Source organism: Somniosus microcephalus, unplaced genomic scaffold (genome assembly GCF_052327205.1).
Source record: "Somniosus microcephalus isolate GS21.2 unplaced genomic scaffold, FLI_Smic_1.0 unresolved_chr4, whole genome shotgun sequence".
Taxonomy (NCBI): Eukaryota; Metazoa; Chordata; class Chondrichthyes; order Squaliformes; family Somniosidae; genus Somniosus; species Somniosus microcephalus.
In genome coordinates, this window is record NW_028225182.1 from 50,287,909 (window position 1) to 50,306,434 (window position 18,526).

At 51.3% G+C, this 18,526-nt stretch overlaps 1 protein-coding gene across 1 annotated transcript in view; it reads left to right on the top strand.

Annotated features, from left to right (window-relative positions):
* Positions 1-588: 588 nt before the first annotated feature.
* The window catches only part of hsd20b2 (hydroxysteroid (20-beta) dehydrogenase 2), a 74,417-nt gene continuing 56,479 nt past the window's right edge, over positions 589-18,526 (top strand). The window contains exon 1 of the mRNA XM_085977534.1: positions 589-817. Within this exon, the coding sequence (XP_085833660.1) occupies positions 649-817 (169 nt within the window). The 5' untranslated portion in view covers positions 589-648. The remainder of the gene's footprint in view (positions 818-18,526) is intronic.

Here is an 18,526-nt window from a genome sequence, read left to right on the forward strand (position 1 = left end):
GGAAGTGTATGCCAATCATATTTTAACGTGCGGTTAGGAAATTACTGTCCGCGATCAACATTCTGTGATAACCACTGGCTGCAGAAAGAAAGACTTGCATTTCTATAACCCCTTTCACAGCACTGGGAGCGCCAGCCTGGATTTTGTGCTCAAGTCTCTGGAGTGGGGCTTGAACCATGATGACTCAAGAGGCGTGAGAGAGTGCTGCCCACTGAGGCACAGTTGACACTGTACTGGTTAGTAATCTGGTGCACACTGCACGGCCATAATCCACTGTCATTCGCATCAGCAACTCCTCGGCTCTGGAGCTCAGTGCTACAATTGAGCTGTGGTGGGTTAACTGAATTTACAAACTTTGATAGGCTTTGTTTTTCAGATTAGTAGTGAAACACACACATCCACACAAATTAAGTCATTTAAAAACTTCAGTGAGGACACGAGCAGTTCTCACTAATTGTGAAATCTCATAACATGGTTTAGCAAACAAGTGAGCGAAGAACTGAGCACAGGACTGACATGTCAATCACATAGAGGTGTCCAATTAGGTCAAGTGAAAGGGGAAGGGCTGGCTCAACACAGTACAAATAAGCATTGAAAAAGTATCAGAAAAGACTTTCGACTTTGAACCTTGCAGTACCTGGTCCGAGAATGCTGCTTTTTGCAGATTCTTTGCTGAATGGCGCCCTGGCATTGATTGGCACACTGACGTGCCTCTACTACTTTGCTAAGTACACTTGGGAGCTCCTGGTTGGCATCAGGACTTACGTCCTATCCAAATTTTGGAGAACAGACCTGACATCCTACGGGGAATGGGCTGGTAAGGTTGTGGTTTGTTTCCTGCTCAGAATTTTCTTGGCGTCTCCTGATGGTGTGGACTCTTTCCTGGGTCGCGAACTCGCAGGCGCTTCCCACCACCTGGCACCGTGTGGTGGGTAATCGCACGCAGACCTAAGCCGCGAATGCTGGCAGGGGCTATTTGCATCACGGCAGAGGCTGGTCCATAGTCAGCTGACACTCCCCCCCCCCCCCCCCCCGCCCCCCGCCCTAACACACGTTTACCCTGAAGGGTTTCTGGATAGTGATCAGAACCGGGAGTTCTGGTTGATCACCCTTGAGGCAGGACAGAATGGTGAAGAAATTAGGAATGTGCGATATAGCAAATTTCATATATCTTGGATAGCTATCTATGGGTGGTGTGTTTGGGGAACTTTTCCAAAAATAGTCTGTTCCCAGAACATTCCCAAAGTCACTTGGGAAGCCATGCTGATGGAACAAAAAAAAATCATAATTTTAAAGTAGGCACTCTCTTTGCCTAGTTTTGCTCATGTGCAATCTGAATTTGTTAATACCCGCTTTCGTTAAAATGTAATTAAATTGATCACTGCCTGGGCAGCATTGGGGCGCTCCTGCGTAGTCACCCGTGGCTCTCTTTTGCCTCTGAGTCAGAAGGCCGTTGGTTCAAGTCCCATTCCAGAAATTTGAGCATAAAATCAAGGCTGACACTCCCAGTGCAGTACTGAGGGAGCGCCGCACTGTCGGAGGGGCAGTACTGAGGGAGCGCTGCACTGTCGGAGGGGCAGTACTGAGGGAGCGCCGCACTGTCGGAGGGGCAGTACTGAGGGAGCGCCGCACTGTCGGAGGGGCAGTACTGAGGGAGCGCTGCACTGTCGGAGGGGCAGTACTGAGGGAGCGCCGCACTGTCGGAGGGGCAGTACTGAGGGAGTGCCGCACTGTCGGAGGGTCAGTACTGAGGGAGCGCTGCACTGTCGGAGGGGCAGTACTGAGGGAGTGCCGCACTGTGGGAGGGGCAGTACTGAGGGAGCGCTGCACTGTCGGAGGGGCAGTACCGAGGGAGTGCCGCACTGTCGGAGGGGCAGTACTGAGGGAGTGCCGCACTGTGGGAGGGGCAGTACTGAGGGAGCGCTGCACTGTCGGAGGGGCAGTACCGAGGGAGTGCCGCACTGTCGGAGGGGCAGTACTGAGGGAGCGCCGCACTGTCGGAGGGGCAGTACTGAGGGAGCGCTGCACTGTCGGAGGGGCAGTACCGAGGGAGTGCCACACTGTCGGAGGGGCAGTACTGAGGGAGCGCCGCACTGTCGGAGGGGCAGTACTGAGGGAGCGCCGCACTGTCGGAGGGGCAGTACTGAGGGAGCGCCGCACTGTCGGAGGGGCAGTACTGAGGGAGCGCCGCACTGTCGGAGGGGCAGTACTGAGGGAGCGCCGCACTGTCGGAGGGGCAGTACTGAGGGAGCGCTGCACTGTCGGAGGGGCAGTACTGAGGGAGTGCCGCACTGTCGGAGGGGCAGTACTGAGGGAGCGCTGCACTGTCGGAGGGGCAGTACTGAGGGAGTGCCGCACTGTCGGAGGGTCAGTACTGAGGGAGCGCCGCACTGTCGGAGGGGCAGTACTGAGCGAGCGCTGCCTGTCGGAGGGGCAGTACTGAGGGAGCGCCGCACTGTCGGAGGGGCAGTACTGAGGGAGCGCCGCACTGTCGGAGGGGCAGTACTGAGGGAGCGCAGGACTGTCGGAGGGGCAGTACTGAGGGAGCGCCGCACTGTCGGAGGGGCAGTACTGAGGGAGCGCCGCACTGTCGGAGGGGCAGTACTGAGGGAGCGCAGGACTGTCGGAGGGGCAGTACTGAGGGAGCGCCGTACTGTCAGAGGGGCACTACTGAGGGAGTGCTGCATTGTCGGAGGGGCAGTACTGAGGAAGTGCTGCACTGATGGAGGGGCAGTACTGAGGGACTGCTGCACTGATGGAGGGGCAGTACTGAGGGAGTGCCGCACTGTCGGAGGGGCAGTACGGAGGGAGCGCCGCGCTGTAGGAGGGGCAGTACTGTGGGAGCGCCGCACTGTAGGAGGGGCAGTACTGAGGGAGCGCCGCACTGTCAGAGGGGCAGTACTGAGGGAGAGCTGCACTGTCAGAGGGGCCATCATTTGGATGTAACATTTTGCCCTCTCAGGTGGACGTAAACGTTCCAATGGCCACTATTCAAAGAAGAGCAGGGGAGTTTTTCCCCGGTGTCCTGGCCAACATTTATCCCTCAACAGATGATCTGTTTGTTATTACATTGCTGTTATTGGGAGCTTGCTGTATGCAAATTGGCTGCTGCGTTTCCTACATTGCAACAGCGACTACACTTCAAAACATTGGCTGTAAAGCGCTTTAGGACGTCATAGAGTCATAAGTCATACAGTCATAATGGCACAGAAGGAGGCCATTCGGCCCATCGGGTCCATGCCGTCCTGAGGTCATGAAAGGCGCTATAGTAATGCATGTCTATTTTCTTTCCACTGAGTTTTAATGCTCCTGATTTGAGGGGGGCAGAGAAAGAGAGAGTGGTGGGGGAGAGGGTGGGATTAAGTTAAACCTCCTCTTGTGCACCCCTTCTGGAAAGTGTGGATGTTGAGACTGGGTTTTGGGGTGACAATAGAATCGGGGTCTGCTGTGCTGCCCCTCACACTTAAAGAGCCTGCTGCACAAAATAGCCACTTGGCATAAATACAGGAGCCGCTGCCCTCTGGAGGGAAAGCAATTTATCAAGGTTATCGCAGAGGCTGTGGTGCTCAAGGGCAGAACGATGTTACCTCACAGTCGCGTCTGGTCAGCTGTGTACATGCACAAAGCTCTATTGCTGACACCATTAAAAGAAAGAAAGACTTGTATTTCTCCAGTGCCTTTCATGACCACCGGACGTCTCAAAGCGCTTTACAGTCAATGAAATATTTTCACTGTTGTAATGTGGGAAATGCAGCAAGCTTCCACAAACAACGATGTGATAATGACCCGATAATCTGTTTTTGTTATGTTGTTGAGGGATAAAAATTGGCCCGAGGACACCGGAGAGAACTCCCCTGCACTTCGAAATAGTGCCGCGGGATCGTTTATGTCCACCTGAGAGAGCAGGCGCTAACTCAGTTTAACATCTCATCCGACAGTGCAGCACTCCTTCAGTACTGGAACTGGAGTGTCAGCCGAGATTTATTGTGCTTAAGTCTCATGGAGTCAGAAACTCAGAGGCGAGGGTGCTACCGACTGAGCCACAGCTGGCAATCTTTAGAAGTAGTTAAAATCTTTAGAATTAAAATAACTTGCAAAGATCAGTAGATGTCAACAAGTCTGTATGACTGTAACTGTCATCTTATAAAACAGCCTTGGATCAGCCTCTGGTGGTCACAATGATATATTTCTTCTTTCTATACATGTGAATAGGTGAGGTGCTTTAATTACGTCTAGAGATTGGACGGTGTAGCCTATGGAGGCGAAATTCCCCTTGTTTGCGCCTCCAGTGAGAGGCGATAACGGGGCGCAAATGGCTTTCCGCCCCCCGCCACCCCACTCCGAGGCGATAACTGCACCTCCCGCAAAATTCCGCGGGAGGTTAGCGGCGGTGCTATCGGGTACCGCCCCGATCTTCTGCGCCCGGAGATCGTGACGTCAACTCCAGGCACAGCTACCCGGCAGCGCCTCAGGAGAAAGGTTTGCACTCACGCCCCGCAGCAGCCCGGCGCTAACTAGCCAAACATTTTTCACTTAGCCCCTCAAAATGGCCCTCTGGGGGAATTTCCTCCCCCTTTGAGTCTTTGGTAGGTTCAGGCAGTTATAACTAATGTAACACCAAGCCTAACAGGTCACGGAGGAGGTGATGTAGTCACTTGTAATGTGAGCTGGGGAGAAGCGAGAAAACTGGAGCGTTAAGCTCAATGGACAGGCACATGTGCAACCATATCTTATGTAATCTCGTTGGCTGTGAGGAAGTTCTTGTTCGTTTAACTGTCAACTGTGTCTGGCTAGGACTTTGAACTCGCTATTAATACAGGGACAGAATGCAAACTCTGTCTATGTACTAAAACAAATTTACGTTCCTAACAATGCCTCCACGTTTAAAGCTCTTGAGAGCACCGAATCTGGGATAGGGTGCCTCCGCTGCCACTGAGCTACAGTCCCCGGGCTGGAGAGTGAAGTGTGTTAAGTATGTGTATTGTATTGAACAATTAACACAAAGACTTAAACGTATAACTCAAACAGGTCTTTACTGGTTGGAGGTAGGGACTATACATAGGTCTTTACTTCATGCCCACAGGCGGGAACTGAGGGGAGATCAGTACCCACAGTACTATTTATACCCCTATGGCCAGGAGTGGTACTGCGTATCACTACGCCCAACAAGTAGTGCAGTCCTGTCCATAGGTTCAAAGTAGCACACATATTACATACACAACATTCCTCCCTTCCTAGCTTTACAGTCATCTCCCCATTTAACATAACGTAATAACATATATACATATATAACTTCAGGTTTACATAACAGAATAACATAGATACATAGATAACTTCATGTCCAAACAGATCACAGATTCAGTCTCTGCGGAAAACAGTTCACAGATTCAATCTCTGTGGTGGAGTCGGTTCACGTTGCTGGAGTGACTCATTCAATAGTCCTTCCATGGATTTAACAGTTTGAACTTCCGAACTGAATTGGCTCCGTTCGGAGGGACCACGTGTGTGATCTGGTAGAGGTAATAATGGTTCAGATGGGTCATCTTCTGTTTCGACTTTTCCTTTTCTGCTTCTTGGAGACTCTCTGGGCTCCACTGTCAGCTGCCAGCTGCATGCGCAGTTCCTCCTTCTCTCCCTCCTTTTTCCGTAGTAGAGCCACCTTCTCCCGATGTTCCGTAGACTTTCGGTGCTCCTCCATGATTTCTGTATGGTGGGAGTCGAAGTTACAAGTTGGGCAGGACAGGACATAGTAATATTCGGTGTCGTCCTGATCTAGGCCAGCGAGAGGGTCTTCTATTTCCTCCATACCCAGCTGGGCGTTAGCCAGCTTTTGTTCCAAGTCCAGACATCTTTCCTGAAGAGACTTCTTCATGCGTACCTCTTCATCCAGCTTTTTCTGGGCTTTCAGCAAGTCGTTTACTAATGACCTCATTTGAGATTTTACTACTTCAACTTCTTTTGGAGATTGATTGATCGGACTATTCAATCCCTCTACCGGAGCAGCTGTTTCAGCGGTCTGTTGTTCTACGTTGACGTGAGTCAGCGTACTTTTGGCATCCAAGGGCTGCTCTGTTGCAGTCATCTCAGTCTGTGTTGCCACCTCAGCTCTTCCAATAACCTTTGAGAGCTCCGAACCCCTTTCGTTTGAATATTGAAGTTCGTGTTCAAGTTTTTCCCATTTCAGAGTCCTGTCCTTCAGCATATGCAGGAGTTGGCTGACCGTTAACTCCTCTGACATCAGACGTTTTGTGTGCTCCTGCTCCATTTTCTCCATCAGCTGCTTCTGTTGTCTTTCCAGATTCTCCAACTCTATATCAAAGAACTCTTTCGTTGCATTCAACTCTTGCTCACAACGGCGAAGCATTTGTTCTAATTGCTGTTGTAGTTTGAAATGGAGTTGAGTTCGAGCCCGGTGTCCCTCAGAAATGGGCACATCAGTAGACTTGCCAGACTCAGAATCCACAGTTAAACTATGTTGTTGTTACTCAGTGGAATTCTGTGCTGAAACTTTGTCTTTTGCACCTGAGTTGGGCTTACCATCATCCGTTCCAGAGTCTGGGCCGACTATCTTCACCGAGTTCTCACTCGTTATTGTTTGTAGGAAATGCCAGTCCATATTCATTTTCCTAATCCACTCCCGTCCTAGTAGTGGAGAACCTCCTTCAGATATCACACATAAGTCCATTATTTGACTGTCTTCGCCCTTGTGGACCACTGCAACCTCTATTTTCCCGATGGGGTACACTCTTTGCCCCGTGTATGTTTTCAATATAATCCCCGTATCCTGTAGGGGAATATGTTGGAATAACTTTCCGTAATCTTTCTTATTTATGACCGTCAATGCCGATCCAGTGTCCAATTCCAGTTTTACTTGGACTCCTTCTATCTGAAGAGTGACCCAAATTGTCTGGAGGTCTGCACCCTTACCAGCGTTGAGTACTCTTAAGCTAGCCAGTTCATTACAGCTTAAGCTAGCCAGTTCATTACTGCTAGCGTCTGAATCGGACTCCTGTTCGGTCACCTTGTGTACCTTTGCGTATTTTCCTTGTGGTGACTTCTTGTTGCTGGTCTTCTTCCCTGACCTGCATACTCTAGCTATATGTCCAAGCCTACCACAAGTTCTACATTCTTGGTTTTTAAACCAACACTGGTTCTGATCATGCGTTGTCTTTCCACAACGATAACATTTGCCAGAACTCACACCCAATTTGTGTGCACTGAGCTCCGGTGACCGTAGCTGCATTACTGCCGTGCCTCTCGCTGCGGCTTCGTGTGCTGCTGCCATAGTGACCGCCTTCTCAAGCGTCAGCTCATTCTCCTCTAGCAGTCGCTTTTGTGTATCCTGTTTAAATAAACCACACACAAATTTGTCTCGAAGTGCCTCTGTCAGTCCCGTTCCAAACTGGCAATATTTCGCTAATTTACGCAATTCCAGCAAATAATCAGCATTGCTTTTATGCTGTAGCTGCCTTCTGTCGTAAAATTTAAATCGTTCCACTAGCATCAGCGGCGTGGGGTTTAGATGATCTTTCAGGACAGTAACAATCTCATCGAACGTCTTATCCGCCGGTTCATCTGGTGATAACAGGTGTTTCAATTGCCCGTATGTCTTCGCACCCATTAAATTTAATAATGTTAGAGCTTTATCTTGGTCATGAATTTTATTGGCCTTACAATAATTTTTTACTCTTTCAACATATATGGCCCAATCTTCGAGGTCACTATCAAAGGTGCTAATATTCCCGTGTTTAGGCATTGTAGATTTGCAATTTCTCAGATTTTATTTTGTTTACTTGTTATCAAAGATGGCGGCTTCCCGCTCTTGCCGTCGTCCTCCACCCACAAAATGGCGGTTTTCCCGCGCTTGGCGGTCTTCACCCGTCCCCCGACGCCGTCTCCCTTCAGCCCCCGAGTGCGGCCCTTATCTTTGGTTCCGATCGCTGGCCCGCGCTGCGCCTCGCACTTGAAGCGGCTCCCGGCCTCTGGCTTACCCGCTCGCGCGGCTCTTGCTCGCTCCCTCCCGGGCTCTGGCTTACCCGCTCGCGCGTTTCACCGCGGCTCTTATCAGGGATTGCGATCGCCCTTATCTTCTCCAACTTCCCCAGCCCTGTCTTTGCAGCCAACACTGCACGGCTTACCCCACCACCTAGGTTGAACAAGGAAATTGCAGAAAGACTTCTGTCAGTCGCTGGAAGCTGTCAGGATGTTTGTTGCACTCCAGTGCTCAGTCGCTGATGGAGGCTTCAGAGTCCTAAAGCCTGTCGCTTCTAGTGGGGTGGTGATGTTTGAAACCTCTCTTCAACTGCCGCAGGGTAAGAACCTGACTCGTCGCCAGTGTTAAGTATGTGTATTGTATTGAACAATTAACACAAAGACTTAAACGTATAACTCAAACAGGTCTTTACTGGTTGGAGGTAGGGACTATACATAGGTCTTTACTTCATGCCCACAGGCGGGAACTGAGGGGAGATCAGTACCCACAGTACTATTTATACCCCTATGGCCAGGAGTGGCACTGCGTATCACTACGCCCAACAAGTAGTGCAGTCCTGTCCATAGGTTCAAAGTAGCACACATATTACATACACAACAAAGTGCACATGGTATACTGCTCTTCTGGCTCTTCCCCTCAGACTCGTCCCACGTTCACAGACTGTTATCACAGCCAGGCGCCTGGAAAAGAACAGGAAAAGATGCTCAAGTTGTCATCCGTGGCTCAGTGGGTTGCACTCTGAGTCAGAAGGTTGTGGGTTTGAGCCCATAATCTAGGCTGACACTCTCGGTGCAAGTACTGAGGGAGCGCCACACTGTCGGAGGGACAGTAGTGAGGGAGCGCCACATTGTCGGAGAGGCAGTACTGAGGGAGCGCCGCACTGTCGGAGGGGCAGTACTGAGGGAGCGCCACACTGTCGGAGGGACAGTACTGAGGGAGCGCCACATTGTCGGAGAGGCAGTACTGAGGGAGCGCCGCACTGCCGGAGGGGCAGTACCGAGGGAGCGCCACACTGTCAGAGGGGCTGTACTGAGGGAGCGCTAAAACGGTCAGACGGGCAGTACTGAGGGAGTGCTGTATTGTCAGAGGGGCAGTACCGAGGGAGCGCCGCACTGTTGGAGAGGCAGTACTGAGGGAGCGCCGCACTGTCGGAGGGGCAGTACTGAGGGAGCGCCGCACTGTCGGAGGGGCAGTACTGAGGGAGAGCTGCACTGTCGGACGGGCAGTACTGAGGGAGCGCTGCACTGTCGGAGGGGCAGTACTGAGGGAGAGCTGCACTGTCGGAGGGGCAGTACTGAGGGAGCGCTGCACTGTTGGAGGGGCAGTGCTAAGGGAGTGCTGCACTGTTAGAGGGGCAGTGCTGAGGGAGCGCCGCACTGTCAGAGGGGCAGTGCTGAGGGAGCGCTGCACTGTCGGAGGGGCAGTACTGAGGGAGTGCTGCACTGTCGGAGGGGCAGTATTGAGGGAGCGCTGCACTGTCGGAGGGGCAGTACTGAGGGAGCGCAGCACTGTCGGAGGGGCAGTACTGAGGGAGCGCCGCACTGTCGGAGGGGCAGTACTGAGGGAGAGCCGCACTGTCGGAGGGGCAGTACTGAGGGAGCGCCGCACTGTCGGAGGGGCAGTACTGAGGGAGCGCCGCACTGTCGGAGGGGCAGTACTGAGGGAGCGCCGCACTGTCGGAGGGGCAGTACTGAGGGAGCGCCGCACTGTCGGAGGGGCTGTACTGAGGGAGCGCCGCACTGTCGGAGGGGCAGTACTGAGGGAGCGCCGCACTGTCGGAGGGGCAGTACTGAGGGAGAGCTGCACTGTCGGAGGGGCAGTACTGAGGGAGCGCTGCACTGTCGGAGGGGCAGTACTGAGGGAGCGCAGCACTGTCGGAGGGGCTGTACTGAGGGAGCGCTGCACTGTCGGAGGGGCAGTACTGAGGGAGCGCTGCACTGTCGGAGGGGCAGTACTGAGGGAGCGCAGCACTGTCGGAGGGGCAGTACTGAGGGAGCGCAGGATTGTCGGAGGGGCAGTACTGAGGGAGCGCCGTACTGTCAGAGGGGCACTACTGAGGGAGTGCTGCATTGTCGGAGGGGCAGTACTGAGGAAGTGCTGCACTGATGGAGGGGCAGTACTGAGGGAGCGCAGCACTGTCGGAGGGGCAGTACTGAGGGAGCGCAGCACTGTCAGAGGGGCAGTGCTGAGGGAGTGCCGCACTGTTGGAGGGGCAGTACTGAGGGAGCGCCGCACTGTAGGAGGGGCAGTACTGAGGGAGCGCCGCACTGTTGGAGGGGCTGTACTGAGGGAGCACTGCACTGTCGGAGGGGCAGTGCTAAGGGAGCGCTGCACTGTCGGAGGGGCGGTACTGAGGGAGCACCGCACTGTAGGAGGGGCAGTACTGAGGGAGCGCCGCACTGTTGGAGGGGCTGTACTGAGGGAGCGCTGCACTGTCGGAGGGGCAGTACTGAGGGAGCGCTGCACTGTCAGAGGGGCGGTACTGAGGGAGCGCTGCACTGTCGGAGGGGCAGTGCTAAGGGAGAGCTGCACTGTCGGAGGGGCAGTACTGAGGGAGAGCTGCACTGTCAGAGGGGCCATCATTTGGATGTAACATTTTGCCCTCTCAGGTGGACGTAAACGTTCCAATGGCCACTATTCAAAGAAGAGCAGGGGAGTTTTTCCCCGGTGTCCTGGCCAACATTTATCCCTCAACAGATGATCTGTTTGTTATTACATTGCTGTTGTTGGGAGCTTGCTGTACGCAAATTGGCTGCTGCGTTTCCTACATTACAACAGCGACTACACTTCAAAACATTGGCTGTAAAGCGCTTTAGGACATCATAGAGTCATAAGTCATACAGTCATAATGGCACAGAAGGAGGCCATTCGGCCCATCGAGTCCATGCCGTCCTGAGGTCATGAAAGGCGCTATAGTAATGCATGTCTATTTTCTTTCCACTGAGTCTTAATGCTCCTGATTTGAGGGGGGCAGAGAAAGAGAGGGTGGTGGGGGAGAGGGTGGGATTAAGTTAAACCTCCTCTTGTGCACCCCTTCTGGAAAGTGTGGATGTTGAGACTGGGTTTTGGGGTGACAATAGAATCGGGGTCTGCTGTGCTGCCCCTCACACTTAAAGAGCCTGCTGCACAAAATAGCCACTTGGCATAAATACAGGAGCCGCTGCCCTCTGGAGGGAAAGCAATTTATCAAGGTTATCGCAGAGGCTGTGGTACTCAAGGGCAGAACGATGTTACCTCACAGTCGCGTCTGGTCAGCTGTGTACATGCACAAAACTCTATTGCTGACACCATTAAAAGAAAGAAAGACTTGTATTTCTCCAGTGCCTTTCACGACCACCGGACGTCTCAAAGCGCTTTACAGTCAATGAAGTATTTTCACTGTTGTAATGTGGGAAATGCAGCAAGCTTCCACAAACAGCGATGTGATAATGACCCGATAATCTGTTTTTGTTATGTTGTTGAGGGATAAATATTGGCCCGAGGACACCGGAGAGAACTCCCCTGCACTTCGAAATAGTGCCGCGGGATCGTTTATGTCCACCTGAGAGAGCAGGCGCTAACTCAGTTTAACATCTCATCCGACAGTGCAGCACTCTTTCAGTACTGGAACTGTGGTAGGGAAATTATTGGAAAAAATTCTGAGGGACAAAATTAGCCTCCACTTGGAGAGGCAAGGATTAATTGGGGATAGTCAGCATGGCTTTGTCAAGGGTAAATCATGTCTGACAAATCTGATTGAATTTTTCGAGGGGGTGACTAGGGGGGTGGATGAGGGAAATGCTGTGGATGTGGTTTACATGGACTTCAGTAAAGCTTTTGACAAAGTCCCGCATAGGAGACTGGTCAAGAAGGTAAGAGCCCATGGGATCCAGGGTGCCTTGGCGCGTTGGTTCCTAAACTGGCTGAGTGGCAGGAGGCAGAGGGTGATGGTCGAAGGTTGCTTTTGTGACTGGAAGCCTGTGTCCAGTGGGGTACCTCAGGGATCGGTGCTGGGTCCCTTGTTGTTTGTGATCTACATAAATGATTTGGATGAGAATGTAAAAGGGATGATCAGTAAGTTTGCAGATGACACGAAAATTGGTGGGGTGGTAAATAGCGAGGAGGAAAGCCTCAGGCTACAGGACGATATAGACGGGTTGGTCAGTTGGGCGCAAAAGTGGCAAATGGAATTTAACCCTGAAAAGTGCGAGGTGATGCATTTTGGACGGACAAATAAGGCAAGGGAATACACAATGAGTGGTAGGACCCTAGGAAGTACAGAGGGTCAGAGGGACCTTGGTGTACATGTACATAGATCTCTGAAGGCAGCGGAACAGGGAGATAAGGTGGTTAAAAAGGCATATGGGATACTTGCCTTCATTAGCCGAGGCATAGAATATAAGAGCAGGGAGGTTATGATGGAGCTGTACAAAACGCTGGTGAGGCCACAGCTGGAGTACTGTGTGCAGTTCTGGTCGCCTCACTATAGGAAGGATGTGATTGCTTTGGAGAGGGTGCAGAGGAGATTCACCAGGATGTTACCTGGGATGGAGCGCCTCCGCTATGAAGAAAGACTAAACAGGCTGGGGTTGTTTTCCTTGGAGCAAAGAAGGCTGAGGGGGGACCTGATTGAGGTGTACAAAATGATGAGGGGCATAGATAGGGTAGACAAAGAGGAACTTTTCCCCTTAGTAGGGGGGTCAATAACAAGGGGGCATAGATTCAGGGTAAGGGGCAGGAGATTTAGAGGGGATTTGAGGAGGAACTTTTTCACCCAGAGGGTGGTTGGAATGTGGAACTCAATGCCTAAAAGGGTGGTAGAGGCAGGAACCCTCACAACATTCAAGAAGCATTTGGATGAGCACTTGAAATGCCATTGCATACAGGGCTATGGACCAAATGCTGGAAAATGGGATTAGACTGGACAGGGATGGATGGGCGGCGCAGACACGATGGGCCGAAGGGCCTCTTTCTGTGCTGTAAAACTCTATGACTCTATGACTCTATGGAGTGTCAGCCGAGATTTATTGTGCTTAAGTCTCATGGAGTCAGAAACTCAGAGGCGAGGGTGCTACCGACTGAGCCACAGCTGGCAATCTTTAGAAGTAGTTAAAATCTTTAGAATTAAAATAACTTGCAAAGATCAGTAGATGTCAACAAGTCTGTATGACTGTAACTGTCATCTTATAAAACAGCCTTGGATCAGCCTCTGGTGGTCACAATGATATATTTCTTCTTTCTATACATGTGAATAGGTGAGGTGCTTTAATTACGTCTAGAGATTGGACGGTGTAGCCTATGGAGGCGAAATTCCCCTTGTTTGCGCCTCCAGTGAGAGGCGATAACGGGGCGCAAATGGCTTTCCGCCCCCCGCCACCCCACTCCGAGGCGATAACTGCACCTCCCGCAAAATTCCGCGGGAGGTTAGCGGCGGTGCTATCGGGTACCGCCCCGATCTTCTGCGCCCGGAGATCGTGACGTCAACTCCAGGCACAGCTACCCGGCAGCGCCTCAGGAGAAAGGTTTGCACTCACGCCCCGCAGCAGCCCGGCGCTAACTAGCCAAACATTTTTCACTTAGCCCCTCAAAATGGCCCTCTGGGGGAATTTCCTCCCCCTTTGAGTCTTTGGTAGGTTCAGGCAGTTATAACTAATGTAACACCAAGCCTAACAGGTCACGGAGGAGGTGATGTAGTCACTTGTAATGTGAGCTGGGGAGAAGCGAGAAAACTGGAGCGTTAAGCTCAATGGACAGGCACATGTGCAACCATATCTTATGTAATCTCGTTGGCTGTGAGGAAGTTCTTGTTCGTTTAACTGTCAACTGTGTCTGGCTAGGACTTTGAACTCGCTATTAATACAGGGACAGAATGCAAACTCTGTCTATGTACTAAAACAAATTTACGTTCCTAACAATGCCTCCACGTTTAAAGCTCTTGAGAGCACCGAATCTGGGATAGGGTGCCTCCGCTGCCACTGAGCTACAGTCCCCGGGCTGGAGAGTGAAGTGTGTTAAGTATGTGTATTGTATTGAACAATTAACACAAAGACTTAAACGTATAACTCAAACAGGTCTTTACTGGTTGGAGGTAGGGACTATACATAGGTCTTTACTTCATGCCCACAGGCGGGAACTGAGGGGAGATCAGTACCCACAGTACTATTTATACCCCTATGGCCAGGAGTGGTACTGCGTATCACTACGCCCAACAAGTAGTGCAGTCCTGTCCATAGGTTCAAAGTAGCACACATATTACATACACAACATTCCTCCCTTCCTAGCTTTACAGTCATCTCCCCATTTAACATAACGTAATAACATATATACATATATAACTTCAGGTTTACATAACAGAATAACATAGATACATAGATAACTTCATGTCCAAACAGATCACAGATTCAGTCTCTGCGGAAAACAGTTCACAGATTCAATCTCTGTGGTGGAGTCGGTTCACGTTGCTGGAGTGACTCATTCAATAGTCCTTCCATGGATTTAACAGTTTGAACTTCCGAACTGAATTGGCTCCGTTCGGAGGGACCACGTGTGTGATCTGGTAGAGGTAATAATGGTTCAGATGGGTCATCTTCTGTTTCGACTTTTCCTTTTCTGCTTCTTGGAGACTCTCTGGGCTCCACTGTCAGCTGCCAGCTGCATGCGCAGTTCCTCCTTCTCTCCCTCCTTTTTCCGTAGTAGAGCCACCTTCTCCCGATGTTCCGTAGACTTTCGGTGCTCCTCCATGATTTCTGTATGGTGGGAGTCGAAGTTACAAGTTGGGCAGGACAGGACATAGTAATATTCGGTGTCGTCCTGATCTAGGCCAGCGAGAGGGTCTTCTATTTCCTCCATACCCAGCTGGGCGTTAGCCAGCTTTTGTTCCAAGTCCAGACATCTTTCCTGAAGAGACTTCTTCATGCGTACCTCTTCATCCAGCTTTTTCTGGGCTTTCAGCAAGTCGTTTACTAATGACCTCATTTGAGATTTTACTACTTCAACTTCTTTTGGAGATTGATTGATCGGACTATTCAATCCCTCTACCGGAGCAGCTGTTTCAGCGGTCTGTTGTTCTACGTTGATGTGAGTCAGCGTACTTTTGGCATCCAAGGGCTGCTCTGTTGCAGTCATCTCAGTCTGTGTTGCCACCTCAGCTCTTCCAATAACCTTTGAGAGCTCCGAACCCCTTTCGTTTGAATATTGAAGTTCGTGTTCAAGTTTTTCCCATTTCAGAGTCCTGTCCTTCAGCATATGCAGGAGTTGGCTGACCGTTAACTCCTCTGACATCAGACGTTTTGTGTGCTCCTGCTCCATTTTCTCCATCAGCTGCTTCTGTTGTCGTTCCAGATTCTCCAACTCTATATCAAAGAACTCTTTCGTTGCATTCAACTCTTGCTCACAACGGCGAAGCATTTGTTCTAATTGCTGTTGTAGTTTGAAATGGAGTTGAGTTCGAGCCCGGTGTCCCTCAGAAATGGGCACATCAGTAGACTTGCCAGACTCAGAATCCACAGTTAAACTATGTTGTTGTTGCTCAGTGGAATTCTGTGCTGAAACTTTGTCTTTTGCACCTGAGTTGGGCTTACCATCATCCGTTCCAGAGTCTGGGCCGACTATCTTCACCGAGTTCTCACTCGTTATTGTTTGTAGGAAATGCCAGTCCATATTCATTTTCCTAATCCACTCCCGTCCTAGTAGTGGAGAACCTCCTTCAGATATCACACATAAGTCCATTATTTGACTGTCTTCGCCCTTGTGGACCACTGCAACCTCTATTTTCCCGATGGGGTACACTCTTTGCCCCGTGTATGTTTTCAATATAATCCCCGTATCCTGTAGGGGAATATGTTGGAATAACTTTCCGTAATCTTTCTTATTTATGACCGTCAATGCCGATCCAGTGTCCAATTCCAGTTTTACTTGGACTCCTTCTATCTGAAGAGTGACCCAAATTGTCTGGAGGTCTGCACCCTTACCAGCGTTGAGTACTCTTAAGCTAGCCAGTTCATTACAGCTTAAGCTAGCCAGTTCATTACTGCTAGCGTCTGAATCGGACTCCTGTTCGGTCACCTTGTGTACCTTTGCGTATTTTCCTTGCGGTGACTTCTTGTTGCTGGTCTTCTTCCCTGACCTGCATACTCTAGCTATATGTCCAAGCCTACCACAAGTTCTACATTCTTGGTTTTTAAACCAACACTGGTTCTGATCATGCGTTGTCTTTCCACAACGATAACATTTGCCAGAACTCACACCCAATTTGTGTGCACTGAGCTCCGGTGACCGTAGCTGCATTACTGCCGTGCCTCTCGCTGCGGCTTCGTGTGCTGCTGCCATAGTGACCGCCTTCTCAAGCGTCAGCTCATTCTCCTCTAGCAGTCGCTTTTGTGTATCCTGTTTAAATAAACCACACACAAATTTGTCTCGAAGTGCCTCTGTCAGTCCCGTTCCAAACTGGCAATATTTCGCTAATTTACGCAATTCCAGCAAATAATCAGCATTGCTTTTATGCTGTAGCTGCCTTCTGTCGTAAAATTTAAATCGTTCCACTAGCATCAGCGGCGTGGGGTTTAGATGATCTTTCAGGACAGTAACAATCTCATCGAACGTCTTATCCGCCGGTTCATCTGGTGATAACAGGTGTTTCAATTGCCCGTATGTCTTCGCACCCATTAAATTTAATAATGTTAGAGCTTTATCTTGGTCATGAATTTTATTGGCCTTACAATAATTTTTTACTCTTTCAACATATATGGCCCAATCTTCGAGGTCACTATCAAAGGTGCTAATATTCCCGTGTTTAGGCATTGTAGATTTGCAATTTCTCAGATTTTATTTTGTTTACTTGTTATCAAAGATGGCGGCTTCCCGCTCTTGCCGTCGTCCTCCACCCACAAAATGGCGGTTTTCCCGCGCTTGGCGGTCTTCACCCGTCCCCCGACGCCGTCTCCCTTCAGCCCCCGAGTGCGGCCCTTATCTTTGGTTCCGATCGCTGGCCCGCGCTGCGCCTCGCACTTGAAGCGGCTCCCGGCCTCTGGCTTACCCGCTCGCGCGGCTCTTGCTCGCTCCCTCCCGGGCTCTGGCTTACCCGCTCGCGCGTTTCACCGCGGCTCTTATCAGGGATTGCGATCGCCCTTATCTTCTCCAACTTCCCCAGCCCTGTCTTTGCAGCCAACACTGCACGGCTTACCCCACCACCTAGGTTGAACAAGGAAATTGCAGAAAGACTTCTGTCAGTCGCTGGAAGCTGTCAGGATGTTTGTTGCACTCCAGTGCTCAGTCGCTGATGGAGGCTTCAGAGTCCTAAAGCCTGTCGCTTCTAGTGGGGTGGTGATGTTTGAAACCTCTCTTCAACTGCCGCAGGGTAAGAACCTGACTCGTCGCCAGTGTTAAGTATGTGTATTGTATTGAACAATTAACACAAAGACTTAAACGTATAACTCAAACAGGTCTTTACTGGTTGGAGGTAGGGACTATACATAGGTCTTTACTTCATGCCCACAGGCGGGAACTGAGGGGAGATCAGTACCCACAGTACTATTTATACCCCTATGGCCAGGAGTGGCACTGCGTATCACTACGCCCAACAAGTAGTGCAGTCCTGTCCATAGGTTCAAAGTAGCACACATATTACATACACAACAAAGTGCACATGGTATACTGCTCTTCTGGCTCTTCCCCTCAGACTCGTCCCACGTTCACAGACTGTTATCACAGCCAGGCGCCTGGAAAAGAACAGGAAAAGATGCTCAAGTTGTCATCCGTGGCTCAGTGGGTTGCACTCTGAGTCAGAAGGTTGTGGGTTTGAGCCCATAATCTAGGCTGACACTCTCGGTGCAAGTACTGAGGGAGCGCCACACTGTCGGAGGGACAGTAGTGAGGGAGCGCCACATTGTCGGAGAGGCAGTACTGAGGGAGCGCCGCACTGTCGGAGGGGCAGTACTGAGGGAGCGCCACACTGTCGGAGGGACAGTACTGAGGGAGCGCCACATTGTCGGAGAGGCAGTACTGAGGGAGCGCCGCACTGCCGGAGGGGCAGTACCGAGGGAGCGCCACACTGTCAGAGGGGCTGTACTGAGGGAGCGCTAAAACGGTCAGACGGGCAGTACTGAGGGAGTGCTGTATTGTCAGAGGGGCAGTACCGAGGGAGCGCCGCACTGTCGGAGGGGCAGTACTGAGGGAGCGCCGCACTGTCGGAGGGGCAGTACTGAGGGAGAGCTGCACTGTCGGACGGGCAGTACTGAGGGAGCGCTGCACTGTCGGAGGGGCAGTACTGAGGGAGAGCTGCACTGTCGGAGGGGCAGTACTGAGGGAGCGCTGCACTGTTGGAGGGGCAGTACTGAGGGAGCGCAGCACTGTCAGAGGGGCAGTGCTAAGGGAGTGCTGCACTGTCAGAGGGGCAGTACTGAGGGAGCGCTGCACTGTCGGAGGGACAATACTCAGGGAGCGCAGCACTGTTAGAGGGGCAGTGCTGAGGGAGCGCCGCACTGTCAGAGGGGCAGTGCTGAGGGAGCGCTGCACTGTCGGAGGGGCAGTACTGAGGGAGTGCTGCACTGTCGGAGG